The sequence below is a fragment of the Ostrea edulis genome, chromosome 2 (genome assembly GCF_947568905.1).
Source record: "Ostrea edulis chromosome 2, xbOstEdul1.1, whole genome shotgun sequence".
Classification (NCBI taxonomy): domain Eukaryota; kingdom Metazoa; phylum Mollusca; class Bivalvia; order Ostreida; family Ostreidae; genus Ostrea; species Ostrea edulis.
The window spans coordinates 90331535-90347800 of NC_079165.1; the positions used below are offsets into that span (position 1 = coordinate 90331535).

At 33.2% G+C, this 16266-nt stretch overlaps 1 protein-coding gene and 1 long non-coding RNA gene across 3 annotated transcripts in view; one reads left to right on the forward strand and one right to left on the reverse strand.

Annotated features, from left to right (window-relative positions):
- Positions 1-3623: 3623 nt before the first annotated feature.
- The window catches only part of LOC125682472 (flagellum-associated coiled-coil domain-containing protein 1-like), a 33941-nt gene continuing 21298 nt past the window's right edge, over positions 3624-16266 (forward strand). For both annotated transcript variants that reach the window (XM_056155403.1, XM_048923090.2), the window contains exons 1-2: positions 3624-3825; positions 5555-5678. In XM_056155403.1, the coding sequence (XP_056011378.1) occupies positions 5557-5678 (122 nt within the window). In that variant the 5' untranslated portion in view covers positions 3624-3825; positions 5555-5556. The remainder of the gene's footprint in view (positions 3826-5554; positions 5679-16266) is intronic.
- On the reverse strand, positions 12676-13234 carry LOC130051970 (uncharacterized). Its single transcript, XR_008800256.1, has 2 exons — positions 13015-13234; positions 12676-12727 (listed from the first exon to the last, which is right to left on the reverse strand). It is a non-coding gene; the product is annotated as an uncharacterized LOC130051970 (long non-coding RNA).

A 16266-nucleotide genomic window follows, 5' to 3' on the forward strand; every position in this document is an offset into this window, starting at 1 on the left:
TACCAACGTAAACATGATAATTAGTGTAAACTTCAACTCGTGCCCTGTATAAATTTGTTAATCAGTGTAAAATTCAACTCGTGCCCTGTGAGATTCTCTCGTTACTGTGCACTAGGAATGAACAAAAAAGAAGAAAATATGAATAGTAAGAATGATATTTTTTAAAAACTTGATAAATGATAGATAATATATATAGAAATGATAATAATTAAAAATATTTAATTAAAAAAAATAATGATAAAAAGAACAAAAGGGTAAACAATATAGACCAATTCAAAAAGAGAGGATTAGCAGAAAGTCAAATAATCATCAGGTATGTCTGAGGTAGAGGGTAAAAAAAAGTATTATAGAATCACAGGAAACGATAATTTAAATTTGGTTATGTCAGATAATGGTCAAAGTCAAATAGTGGATAGTGCTGGCATGAAACGTTGGAAAACTAGACCAGTTACACAGTCTTGTAAGCCAGTATGTAGGCTGGTAAAGCATGTGAAATTAGTGAACAGGGATTAAATGGAAAATATGGCTGTAGTATTAGGACATAATCAAACGAGTAGGTGACGCTCAAAATCTGGTAAAGGTTTAGCCCTTATACATCCTGATGTAGTCAGTTGGTTTGTTGATACCTCGAGGGTTGAAGAACGTCAGTCAGTACATCCAGGATTTTTCCTTTTGCATTTTTTTTAATCTGAAAAACTCGGATCATGGTCAATAACCACTATTGTCATGTTTCCTTCCATCGGTGATTACTACATGTACCATTAAAATGTGTGACTTTTCTTAGAATACCGTTGAGGTTCTTGAGATTGGGATGGGAAGCATAGATTAGAATGCAAATCAGTGTGTGCCATAAGTAAACAACTTTTACATTCAAGGTATTGTACAAATCCAGATGTGGTTAAATTTTCTGAAATAATGTCAACTACAAGTGTTAAAAATTGAGAAACCTATGTTTGTTTATATAACAAAAAAAATATACGATTTAGTCTGTCCTCCATTAATCTATTTTGTTTTTTCTCTCGCTTCCTACTTTTTTCTCCTTATGTGAACATGATAATGTTTGTGTCTCTCTTCCCTGTATCTCTTTTCCCATTGGAATGTATCACATGTACTTGACCTCATGTACCACGTATTGTTGGTTTGAGTGAATAAAGAAACTTGAACTTTGAACCCTGTCATTTTGAGGTTTTTATTTGTACTGGAGGACGCACTGTCGGTACTGCCGTGACATCTCATCATATTGTGTACTGGAGGACGCACTGTCGGTACTGCCGTGACATCTCGTCATATTGTGTACTGGAGGACGCACTGTCGGTACTGCCGTGACATCTCGTCATATTGTGTACTGGAGGACGCACTGTCGGTACTGCCGTGACATCTCGTCATATTGTGGATTGTACCTTACAAGGATCATATCCTCTGTTTGTCAGGTTTTTATTTGTACTGAAGGTCGCACTGTCGGTACTGCCGTGACATCTCATCATATTGTGGATTGTACCTTACAAGGATCATATCCTCTGTTTGTCAGGTGAGTTTTAAGGATCTGGACCGTGTTTTACAACAGAACTTACGACTAAGACAAAATGTTACAGAGTTATAAAAACTCGTCGACTTAATTAATTTTGTAAGATTGTACTTCTATGAAATTACAAAACGAATTATTCTTTTTCCCAGTACAAATCACAATGTATACAACGCAATAAAATAGATAATTCACAAAAGAAGAGTTTGGTTTTAGTCGCAAGTCTTTTGTAAAACGTGGCCCAGTCCTTGTTCTTGGGGAAATAGTAGGAGTAGAGCGGATGAGGCGTATTCGGTAGTCAAACCCTTAAACACACCTTTAAAAATATGAGGTGGATGGCATAAGGTACAAATGAAAGTCAGTAGGCTTATTTCATTATATTTCTAGCAGGTGTGCATCAACATTATCAAATATAAATCAGATTTTTTTTTTCCGAATATGAATAACAATATTATCGAATATAAATCAACATTTATCGAATATAAATAACAAGATTTTCGAATATAAATCAAGATTTATCGAATATAAATAACAACATTTTCGAATATAAATCAAGATTTATCGAATATAAATAACAACATTTTCGAATATAAATCAAAATTTATCGCATATAAGTCAAGATTCGTAGCAAATAAAATCAAAATAACAAGTTGATCGAACATAGATCAAAATTTTCGAACGTAAATATGAAGATAATATATATTATACGCCCGAGTACATGTATATTCTTTAATTAAATGAAAGATTTACATTAGAATTTTAACTTTGTTTGTTATTGTATTTTTAGAATGTTGTGTGAGAGAGAGAGAGAGAGAGAGAGAGAGAGAGAGAGAGAGAACTAAAATGACCAATGACACGAACAATATGAAATTATCAAACATTTTAGACAACCTGTCCTTTCTTCAAGACGACAAGATATTTCCGTAAAAATGAATACTAAATGGATTAAATAAGAATACAAACTAACTACAAAGGCTGGGAGAAAAAATAACGTCGTCTGTATATTGAAATTATCGAGTGTAACATGGAGTAATAAAAACGCGCGTCTGTTCTGAACGAGTTCAGTCCTGACTTGCATTCAGAGCAGCCTTTTTTATTGCTTCATGTAACACTCGATAATTTTCATTCTGCCATGTCTTTTTCAATTTTGATGAAATAAAACCGGCGAACCTTGAAATAGAAAATATTCATTTTGTTGTTAATTTGTGTATTGATAATTATCATTTATATCTACTAGTTGAATAAAATGTGGTTCACATCCATCTTTTAAAAATTGATCAGAAATCGACTAAGAATTTACTTGCATGATATAAGAAAAACTTTATATCATGAAATTGGACTTAATGTAAATTTAAATCAAATGGATGACTCTGCGTTTACTAATATTGTTTGTAATTTTCCAAGACAAACTGCAAAATTTATCTATAATTCTTATAACATCAGACAAAAATACTTAAGGAAATCCACATAATTAAATCAAATATGGTAGTAATATACATCCAAATGACTACATGCGCAGACATCATTGAACATGTTAAATGCATTAAAGTGACATATAGGTCCGTTGGGCCGGGTGTAAAATTATATCATGTATCTTATATAGAATTTGTATTACACATAATAAAAAATTTACTTACTTACTTATAAGAAAATATTGATAATCTATTATTTGGCCAAGGAGTGTGTGCAGTGTATAGGCCTGTAGACTTTATATATTCATGGACACTGGGGCCTGTCTTCCGAATTGTGGAAAATAAAAAATAAAATTATGAATCCTCTTTTAAAATCTCCTTTGAAGTCGTTTTGATAACAATGTCCACACGTTTTGGCAATATTTATACATCGTTTAGATAATTTAATACACCCTGCAGCTGCAAGTAGTATCCTGATCCCATTAATGACGACAGGCCCCTGTGGTCAAAGAGGGAAAACTCGTACACCTATACTACTCGTACAAAACATTAGATCCACGTTCTAGATACAAAACATATCCATTTTATATTATTACAATATTAATGAAAAATAAAAAGGGATAGCCGCATATTACACAGATTAGATTATTTAACCTGAAAAATAACTCGAATGACAATAAGTACGATATAACAAAGGATAGAATAGAGCGCCAACATGACGCTGATTCTGATTGGCGTGCCTGGAAACAAATGTAAATTGTCAAGGGTGAATGAATTTTGTTGTAAACAAATTATGCTAGCTTTTTTTGACTATTTCGAACGCGAGGAAATAATTTTTTAAAAGTGAAGGTATCATTTTGTCACGTGTGACATTACACATCTGTAAAGAAGGTAAGATAATGAGACAATGATGGTTTCGCTACTGTTCGAATTTGCTCTTTGGGACAAAGTCGATAAAAAAAAAAATAATAACAACGTAGTTCTGAATCTGTATCTGTCAATATACGCTGAAAAACCAATTCTGGCTTTATGATAAGTGGAAAGGAGAGAGTACATGTGTTACATAGTCGCACTGAAGACTTGCTCTAAAGCCTGGCTTCTAATATCCCGAGATAAAACAGAATAGTGATTAACTACTACCGAATCAATAGTCTGCGGAATACTGTAAGGGAACTTGTTTTTACATGACAAGTGTATTCATAAAATGGTGTCATGTGTGGACAGAGAGTTCAATATTGAATAACATACCACTGGTTTGCTATACTCTGTTTTAGTTTATAGAAAATGAGCAAACTAAACTTTTATCACTACAAACAATTTTAGAATATATTCATTGAAAGTCCACTTTGCAAGGTATTTTCAGTAAGGAATGTCTATAGTGGTGATATCTAATCAACACTGTTTAAAGGAATAAGTATGCTTATAAATGAATCATATTACATATATAAGTTTAAGGGAAACTCTTAACAGTGAACATAATATTTTATCTTAAAAAGGATTATGGGTAAAAGAAGGTCTAGATGATCTTTCATTTATCACTTCAAAATATCCCTACAATCTTTTTTCCTTTGCCAATACACAGAATTTGGTTTAATTGCTTTATGCATTCATTCATGACCCCCCACACCTACTCCTTTTTAAAACAGTATCAATACTATCAAAGAGACAAAGTCCTAAGTGTGATTCCACCCTTCTCTGTCCTTGAAAATTATACATTCTTCAATTTCTCTGTTGAAAAGGTTAGACAAGAAAAATGGAAAATCACTTTTCCTCAAACTCTTTAATAATAATATTAATATTAACATCAGTAATAAATGTTTAAATAATTTTAGAATAGAAGTCATGGGCTGCATACATTTACCAAGACTATTTTAAAATATTTTTTGTATGTAGACCTATAAAAAAAAAAATAACATGACTATCTCTTTTTTTTTTTAATTTTCATTGTGGTCATGACATCTATCTTTTCTGAAGCGAAATAGTTTCGAAAAGAGGTAATTTTTTTGCTGATCAGTAAACATGGCAGGAAATTGACTTAATATCAAAATAAAAATAATTTTTTATCTTTACCATCTACTCAACAGCATGTTATATGGTAGGTGTTGGAACAATAAAGAACCTTTTCTGCTAAATGGTCTCCAGGGCATAGGTTTAATAAATTTCTAGCACTTCAGGAAGAGCTGATTATGTAAACTCTTCCAAACAGTAAATTAACAAGATATATTTATACAAACACAGGTGTATGTACACATAGTTCTGTTAGGGGGGGGGGGGCAAAATTTTACATTAAGTTCACTGTTCAGAATCAGGGTCAAAATAGACAATAGGTGAATAAGTTGCTGTGATAGTTTCTGAAAATGTTTGAAACAAATGATATTGCAAAGCATGAACATGTTCATCCTCACCCTCTGTGTTCAGCATACATTACTTTTGTTCTCTGTTTGTATACATGCATCAGGAAATCTACGATGTAGGTATCATTTTATTAAGGTTTTTTTATATATATATAATTGTTGTATTTATTTCTTTTATGACTGATTCATCTGTCAACAATTTATACGGTATGCTTTTATTATCTATTGTATCAATGACAATTCTTTATGTGTTGTATGTTTTCCAGAGATGAGTGCTGATATCATTAGCAATTACACCAGTCATGGAGTAAGCAGCTCCCTATTTGCCATACCAGGGTTGCCTCCCCCTACTCCTGCTAGTTCTAGTCATTCCAGGACAAGGAGGCCAAAGTAAGCTCATCATTTATGAACAGGTTCACATGTAAACATATTTTAAGCTGTTATTACAAATAGTTGATGTACAACAAGCATAATGGTGTAACAGGAAGGGATAACGGGCAGCAGGCCAGACCGGCATTCAAACCCTGGCCCCATGAATTTCTTCTACTCTACCAGCTGAGCTATCTGGCCACCGGTGATTGAACCCATTTCACCGCCACAACTGTATAAACATTACAATTTTATCAATGGCTGTGTTTTGTAGGACTAACATTTATAGAAACAGGTGTTTATCAAGTTAATAATATTGATCCTGTTCAAACATTAGGTCAAATATGTTACCCAATCAAAGAACAATGGTTCACTTACAGCTTTTGTCCCCGACAGTTTTCAAATCTTGAAATGGAAAACATTCAACTTTTGGCCTAAAAAGATCAAAGGGTAAATTTTAATTAAAGATCTTTGTCTAGGATGTAATTTCCATAGTAACTTCTAGTTCATGGTGCCATTTCAGTATATCCTTAAGCACATCCTTATAGTTCCAACTTCAATGGATATTTATACATATTATACTACATGTATATGCTTCACTCATATACTTATTTCTAAATTCTTTGATATTTATGTCAAATACCAGCTTTTTCCATTAACATAAAAAACTACAAAGTTTGCATGCCCTGTCCTGCCACAAATGAACCACGATGAAGGAATGCATCGTATATATTATGGCCATGAATGTGAGATTTTTTTATTAGAATCAAACACAAGCAGACCTGTGATGGAAATGGAAATCAATAGAACCATTTTATGCATTAACTTATAAAAGTGACTCAAAGGTAACAACACGAATGGAATTTACAACATGTCAAACACCATACACTTGACTCGGTTTGCTTTTAAATGTGTATATGATTTATTAGAAATTTTGTCATTGCAGCACATGTGTAAAGGCTACACGAGATGATAATTATAATATCAACGCACAACTCAAGATGATACAATGAAACTTGATATAGTATATTTCAATTAGTATAATCATTAGTAGCTTGAATCTTTGTATGAAATGGTAGAAACCAAAAAGTGTGAACAGAAATACAGAACAATAATTCAGTTGTGAATCACATTCATTTAGAATTGTACAATTTAGAACAGTATCATATGAAAATAACGAACATGTGCCTAGGAGGTGTAAGCATATATCAATAATTTTAACCTTTACAGTATATATAATAACTATGGTTCTGAACTTTCTAATGAAAAAAAACTTGCATCATCACGTGCTGTTTTAAATCCATGTTAGAAAGGAATCATATCAAAAGAAACAAATTTTATAAATCTGGTCATAGATTAGATTTTTTTAATCATGAGCTAAGAAATTGAATTAGATATGGATTTTTTTCCCAACATCATTGATAGAGGATACATTATGTTTGAATTGTTGCAATTTAAAAAAAAAAGAGAGATAGTTTTCATTATCTTTTAATACACAATGTTCAGTGTATAATTAAGTCAAAGAAAGAGTTGATACTTTAGTTACTTGATCTAAATATATATTGTTCAATTGAAACATGACCTTGAATGACCTTATACATGTAGGTCTATAAAACAGAATTGCAAGATAATATAAAGTTTTATTAGCAATTTTTTTATAAAATTATTGATTGTTATTTGGAAATAGTGTATTAGAAAAATATCATGAATTCATTCTGTCTAAAATATCTTGATATCAATACCTTGTAAATCATTTTAGATAGATTTGTATAAATAGAAGGAAGACAGACGATTATTAGAACTTTTGTATGAAGTTGCATGCACTGCTTGAATTTTAGTCAAGTTCCCTCTGGAGAAACCAACAAGTACGCGCTATGAAATAAATCTGGTGTTATATTAAACCAGTAAAATAAACGACAAACATCATGAGAGTAACGAAATACATCAGACCGGTGTAAATTGTCGGTGTTGCAAATCAAAGCACACTCTAACGACAGACACAGCCAGTGTTAAAAGCTTTCACCTGACTAAAGGTTCAATCGAAATCAATACAATGTAGATACGTTTTCTTCTATTTTTTTTTTTACATCGATTTTCTTATCGACAATCGATGTTCGGATTCACCTCTCTGGAAATTAAAACTTTGTATCGGATGTAATGTATTTCTATTCACCCAGGTAAAATAAGTTCATTTACAAAAATAATGATAATAATGATAATTGTAGTTTTTAACCAAAAAATTGTTGCTTTGCGCTAAAGTAGTTTAACGTACATTTTCTTTGCAACTAGGATACATTCAATTTTTTTTTCTATTTGCTCTCGAACTAAGTGCTAGACAGTACCTACATATTTGTGTTTCTTGTCATAGTTTATAAATCTGAAGTCATTGTCAATTATTGCTTTAAAAACATTGCAGGTTAAAGGTTCCTATTCTTAAAACAAAATTCATTGAAAGACAGTTAAAAATGTATGCACTTTCATTGTTCATATTTTGAATGAAATTCATTAGCGAAGCCTGTATTAAAGTGCATACCACTCTCACTTGTCTTAAATTTGAATAATCGCATTGTAGCATATACTGATTCTGAAAGCTGATTGTTGTGTAACCGTTGCGAGTGTGTACAATTATTTTAGTGTAGGATCAGGTAAGTATGGAGTCTGTCATAAACTATTTGTTATCTGACTGGTCCCTATTAATGATGTTTGTGATGTTTTAACTTGATATAACACCCCCCCCCCCCCCCCTCCCCAGTAATATTGAAACGGTAACGATAACTCAGATGGTAGATCGCCGCTAAGGTCATTCGCGATGTTTCTCAAATTGCCTTGTAAAGCGGATTGTCGCGAGTTTGATTTTCGGCCAGGCCAGACTTGAGTTTATTAAACACGTAGCGACTGTTCCCTCGCCACATACTCTGGAATTAGGATGACATAAACCATGTGGCATGGTTTGGTCATATGACAACTGAGATACCTAGTCGTGGTAGGCTCTGACGCTTCCCTGCTCGGATTCCATTGGGTATGCCAAAAGGAAGTAGCACAGCTCCTAGAGCAGATTTTGTCTTGATGAGTATAAGATATACTCTTTCGGAAATAAAGTTCCATACAAATCAACCAATTGATCATTAAATCAATCAATTTGTGTGTTGTTATGTTCCAATTTGTACATTGTACATAAGGCATATTGTCACAGGCCAGGGGTTACTGTCCTTAGCATGATCAAGGTTCGCTGTTCGTCTTGGTTCCAATTGAAAATTGACTAGAATTTTCCCCAAAAGTGACTAGTAAAACTCTCTGGACTTTCATTAAAGTTAACGTTAGCTTATAGATTTTGTTATGTTGTTTTGGGTTTTTTTTCAATCCGCCAAAAGTTCAACACCTTTTTGTACTCAGCATGGAGTATATCTTGACAATTGTAGTAAATTGTTCTTCTAAATGAAAGGTTTCTCATTTCACCATGTAAACATAACTGTCAAAGTCTTGTTTATAAAATCAATTGCATAGTTTAATGAATTTTTTTAAATTTGTTTTAATTAATAATGTAAAATATTCTCGAGACCATTGAAGTGATGTGTTTAAATTCAAACATGCACTCTAATGGATTAAAACCCAAAATCACGATGTAAATGCGATACACGATATTAAAAACCAGGCAGTTTAATTGTTTTATTTCGTTGTTAAAGTATGTCTAGAGAAACAGAGCCTGTGATAGGAACACCGGCAAGCTTATATCGGGTTACACTCCATGAAGAAAACTCCCATTAATGTTTTTATAATTTATTACAAGTATATGAATTCTTAAATTGACGGAGACTATCAAGACTAATACGTACGGCGCGTCTAAATCTGTAAATATGGAAGTAGCCACATATTGTTCGATTTTAAGGTGAGTTGTTTATGACCAGATTCTTCACAGGTCGTCAGCAGGTGTACAAATGTATAAACTCAAGTAGTGTAAATTAAATATCAACTATAGGTAGAATGTGAAAACTACGTAAGTACTATTTCCTTTCAAAGATTGTTTTAAAAAGTATTCGACGCAAAAATTGTATAGAGTGTATAATCAGGCGCGTAGCTGCCTTGCGTACACATCATTTGAGAGAGAGAGAGAGAGAGAGAGAGAGAGAGAGAGAGAGAGAGAGGTTGAGGTTCGCCGTTACAATTTGTGCCTTAAAATAACTGAATTATATAGTTCCTGTTTATAATTTAATCAGCATCATACTGCCCATTCAATCTTTGTGTAACTTTTTGAATTTCAAATCATTAACATTATTCACTTTAATGTACATCATACATGTACATGTACACGTGGTAGACGGATTGCTGGATATTCTTTAATATCAGTAACATTTACCATATGTACCAGTCGAATACAACGAAAAACATTTCGTAAAATGAATGTGAAGTCGGTCCAATTATACACGGTGAGTTGGCATAATAAAATACGTTAGAAAATAATTTTGTGAATTCTTTTGGGTTAGAAAATTGACAAGAAACCCTGTGTTTCTATGCACAAAAAATGGCTATTTCATTGGTAAAATCCATGCGATTCCTGGGGCTTTGTCCCCCTGGGCCCCCACTAGATATTTGTCCTGTGCCCACTGGGGCCCCAAGGCGGCCCCCAGACCCCTTGTCATACTTTACGTACACTTCATTTTCTTACTGGTTACGCATCTGATAATAGTGAATAGTAGATATAATAAACGAAATAAAAAGAAAGCAAAGAAATATATAGAAATAAAGCTTTTGATAATAACAGATTCCTTACCTAGATGATAGATTCTAAATTATTTAAGTGACACATTTGGCCGTATACACATCAATTCAAACATAACCTGATTACTATCACAGAGTAACTAGACTGGGTTTTCTAAATGGGGGCGGGAGGGGAAGAGGTGTGTGTGAGTTAAGAGACTTTGAATTAGAAAAAAGTTACCTTTACCAAACACACCTATCAAAACTGAAAGTAACGGGTCATTAGAAATGAAAGTTATAAGTCCATTAGATGACGTTTCGATATGAATAAAAATTTGTACTTTGTGACCCATAAACACGGCTAAGCCTTGTAGGATCTTCAATCTTGAGCATTTACAAACGAAGACCTTTACAGAGAAATCATGTTTAATGACGGTTTTCCTATTCTAGCTATAAAAATGCACCTTTTAAGAAGAAAGAGTAATGATTATGAAATTTAATATTTCTCGTCTGAATGATATCTAGATGTCCATTTATAATACGATTTAAAAATATCCAAACAATATTGTTCTTTCCAAACTTACACGTGAGAGTGCCGACAAGTAGAATAACCCACACTGTATTGTATACGTCAACAGACTAATTGTAAGTTCAAAAAGCATGCACACACAGTTTTCAAATCCGTGAAGATATTGTTGCAGGGGTGGTGGTTTGTAATGTAGAAATAACCAACTCCTGGCTTAGGGTTCACAATGCAGTCATTTATTGTACGGTAAAACGAATAAGGATGATGACGATGATTACATAATGTTGATTACAAAAATAAATGGCCCTAAAAGACAAAATAGTAACAATGAATATCACAGCAATTTACAATCAATAGAGAGTACATTTCAACCTTAAGAGTTATCTCCCTTAATTCAAATATAGTAAAATATACTTTACTCAAATATTTACAGTTGCATTACAAATAATGTAACACTATGAAATTACATGTTTTAAATATAATAAAAGGTAATATCTTATAATTACCTATCTATGGGACAAGGCCCAATGCATGCAAACATCAAAATGCTGCCTGGATGCTTCTAATCTATTTATAACAAATATATCATTACAGTACTATATACACTATAATAACTATAGATATAATATAAGCATATACTGAGAGGAAATAACTTTAAATTGATGTAGCCGTGTGAAAATTTTGTAAGTAATTCTTCTTTTGTATCAACTGTACCATATACACTCTCAAATTTCTCTAGAACAGCCTTAATTCTAACACCAGGTCCCAATCTCATCAAGATTCTACTAGCTTCACCTCTGACTGACCTTCTAATTGCTTGCATAATAACTTCCTCTTTATAGATCTCATCATGCAATAAACTTTTTACTTCGTAGCACCACTGGTCATAATCTGCTTCACCTTTAGTGGCACTTTCCCCATAGAAAATAGATAGTCGAGGTTGACTAGGATGACCTGATTGCATTATAGTTATCGGTTTAGATTCAACTTTTTCCTCTGATTTTGCTTTTGCTGAAAAATATTCAAGCCATTTTTTAAGATCCTCGGGTGTATCTGTTTTAGGCTTTAGACCTAATTCCTTAAAAGCACTTAAAAGCTTCTTTTCATCCTCAGATGCCATAATTTAAACCAACCGAGTTCTCGAAAACGACAGCGTAAATAAACCGTGATAAGAAATGAACACGATTTAGTGTACTGACTTAACAACTATCAACCGAAACGCGCAAGTGTAAACACACGGTACATACACCAAGTATGATAATGTCTAACTATATCTCATGCAAACTACACACCAATGATAATATTGAAGTTTGACAATGAAATACTATGGTAGTTGTTTTGTAAAACTAGTAATTAATACCTTTGGTTTTATCAACTGGACACTTCCGGTTGAAAATACGCACTTCCGGTAGACGACAGACAAACTATATCAACCCGAATACCTTAGCCAAGTCACTGTCAATGTCTACTTGCTTATACCAATCTGACACTGAATGCAAACTGAAATATGTATCAATAACAAACTGACAGACTCAGATCTAATAATAAACTCCCAATTATCTAATCTTAATACTACCAATCTCTGACTGTATAATCACCAAGAAACAATGTCAAATAATTGCGCTCAACTTGTTTTCTTGGTAGCTATTAACTTAATTATCAACAACACTTGCATGCAATGTTAGTAGTGCCATGCTATGCCCTAACTTAATCATTTATTCATAGTAAGAAATTTTGAAATTTTATTTATATGTAACTAACGATGCGTTGATAGAAATACAACAACAGCGTAAATCCTTGTTAAAAGTTCGTGTTTATATTTCATTCAAATAGAATAAACTGAAATGCCCTGTAACAAACGGAAAGCCGCATATCAAAATGACATGAAAATGTACATCACGTCAAATACATATATACATTTTATACATGTTATATATACATATATTGTATCATTTGAAACTTAGCATAAAGTTATATCAAATGATATTCAAGCACTTTAATCACAATTTATAAAAGTGATCCACCGAACTTATTTATATTTAATAAGTGAGAAAAATAAGATTAAAAACAAAATATTTATATTATTGCTTTAGTTGACTTTTATATTGCTTAAACAGTCTAAATAGTATAACTTACCAAAGTTATGGACTTTAGGCTTGATATTTATCAAATGTAAAGCTGTAAACTATATTTCAAAGCTTCTTTGGTGCAACTGCAATAAAAGTTAAACATGCACTTTGTTAGATATTAGCAATATAATTAAGAGCGCCAACAACTGCGATGCTATTGCTTCCATAAAAACAAAGAAAAACCAGACATACCACGATGGCGAAATAACTCCAACTATAACTAAAACTCAAACGTCCGTACACTTCAAACCCACTGGACAATATGAAAAAATCCAACCCTGGTCTAAAGTCACATGACTATAAGAGGCGCCAAATGCTCACCAAACTTTTGGCGGGAAAATACTAATTACATCAAATTGGAAATTAAATAAAATCAAAGCTGCTTGCCATTGTTTTGGCATAAGTTTCTAGTAGAACTTTATTATACAATCTTATCAATTGCAAATTCAATTCTTTTTAATCATAAAACTTAAAAGTTATTTACAAAATTTTCACACAGCTACATTGATATTTACTGTTCTTCATAATATTTAAACTTTCACTCTTCTCTCAAACAGTGATATTAGTTATATATACATATTATGAAGATAAATGTTAATAAAATTAGTACTTACTGTCAGGTCTGGATTTGAAGGTCTAATAATGTCTTTGTCAAAACCAAAATGCCAAATCAGCAAAAAGATACCAAAACTGCTTAAAAGCAAGCCACGACCAACCTGACCAAAAACTCTCTAGATTCTAACTGAATAAAACTCAGTTCTACAGCCAATGAAATAGGAAGACCTGTGAACCTTTTCACTCACCTATTACACAAAGTAAATAAAGGGGTGGATCTGGGAATTTGACTTAAATCATAAAATGCGCTTTTAATTCCATATGCACTATTCATGTTTATTAAAATACGGTATCATATAATATATACAAGTTAAAACACACTGCTACAATATTAATTTCCCAAGATTATGTCAGTTAGTTGTTATTAACTTGGCAATTTACATTTTTCCTTCAAACACCTCATTTTCCTTCTAATCTCGAGAGTGTCGAATCACTCGCTTAGAGGGTTCAGCCCGTTTATTTTACACGTATATATCTTTTCTCAATAGGGAATTTAAATTTTCTGTATCCTGGTATAAATTGGTAAAAGTTTTTAGAAATATAACCTTCAAGTGTTGAATGGCATGGCCTTTGATGATGTTGTCAATATGGAGAATGGCATATCTACTGATCAGACTAATCATAGGTCATTAAGCATCGAGTGAGACGATCGTGAGATTGACCTGAAATGCTTGGTTTGATTCTATAATTTCTCTCTCAACTAATACAGATGTGAATACGAAAACGATATATATTAATCCAAAATATCCATCTATCTATCGATCGATCGATCATCCATCGATCTATCGGTCGGTCGGTCTATACCCCTATATGCAGGATGTAGGCTCATCTTCACAAGTCAAGGGTTATTGATTCGTTACCTCGCACTAACCCTTGACATCAGTCGCTATTTAAAAGTTGGGCTCGAGAAGAAGGATGACGCAATACGCTAAAATTAATCAGCCAATGGAATTTCTTGTTTCAGATGAAAGTTTGGTAAGGGAATAAACAGAAAGTAAAAATTGGCGTCCGTTGACGAAAAGATATGTGAAAAACATCAAATCGATCATTTGACTGAAAACCAAAACTTTCGATATCATGTATCAGAGAAGGAAAAGATGTTTTTATTGGGACTAAAACCGGCAGTGGTAAATCGCTATCTTACGAAGTTGTTCGCATTATTTTGGACAATTTGTTTAATTTGTTAAAACATAGTCGACAAACGTACTTCGACGTTAGTGCGAGGTAACGAATCAATAACCCTTGACTTGTGAAGATGGATGTAGGCTATGTTGTGACCGGGGTGAAAATGTAGATGGTTGAGGTTCATTTTTGCATAATATCTCAATTTATGGATATATTTCGCAGGAAAGCACGCGAAGTGAATTATAAAAAAGCGGAACAGGCCCAAACCAGGTTATACTCGTATAAGATGCCCCAGATTTAAAGTCATTCCTTATAATTTAGTGCAAAAGACAAAGATCCTAACCTTCGTTTATCAAAATGTACATAAATTCTGAAAAATACAAGTCAACTGAGCCACACAATGATTCATTTAGCAACCACGACAAAGCGTCTAGCTGTGAAGGTAGCCATCTTAGTAATACGGAACCTATGTAACAAAATATTGTAAACGTAGTTACTGAAGTAGCTGTAGAACTGTAGCTTTCTGAAAAATAATGGGACATATCAGAGAGCTACAGATCAACTTCTTATAAAATCCGTACATTTAAAGCGCAGAAAAAAATGCGCACGGTTGAGGCCTTATATCGTTGCATTCTTGCATCGTCGTCTCATAAAATTTATTATCAAAACGTTCTTAACATATTTTCCCACTATACTTGTGTCCAAACATACCTTCAAATATTCATTAAAGCCCCATGCAAACCAAAAACTCACAGCTTCAAATGATTTCGTATGTTGACGGAGCCATGTTACAAAGTAGGTAGCCAGTCAATTTGAACCATGTTGCCATTTGTATCTATTTATAATATTCGATACAAGTGATGTATTTGGTCTTCATTTATTATAAACACGAATAATTTTAAAATAGAAATTGAAAAATATATTTTTGCTAAAGGTAAATTAGGCTCTCGAGTATTGAAAATGCTATATAAACCTACGAGGGCGAGTCAATAAGTAACCAGTCTAACTTATTTCCGGTTGAGATCCACCTCTTCTTTTTCGATGTAATTGCCCTCTAGTGTGATGCACTTAGACCAACGGTGTCAAAGTGCCATCAGCCCAGAACTGAAAAAGTCAGGGTCCTTTCCATTGACTCACTCCTCAACTGCCGTCACGACTTCTTTGTAAGACCGGAAATGACGTCAACGGATATCCTTTTACAAGTTTGGGAATAGGAAGAAGTCGCTAAGAGCTAGGTCAGGCGAATAGGCAGGATGTGGTATTAATTCATACCCGTTTCGCTCTACAGCATCCACTGCAACTTTGCAAGTGTGGACCCTCGCGTTGTCCTGTTGCAGCAAAACACCTTTAGAGAGTTTACCTCGACGTTTTTCACGGATGGCGGTTCTCAGCTGCTCTAACAAGTTTACATAGTACACTCCAGTTATTGTACTTGTCTTGGGTAAAAAGTCCAACATGATAACGCTTTTTGCGTCCCAAAATACTGTAGCCATCACCTTGCCAGCAGATGGTTGCGTCT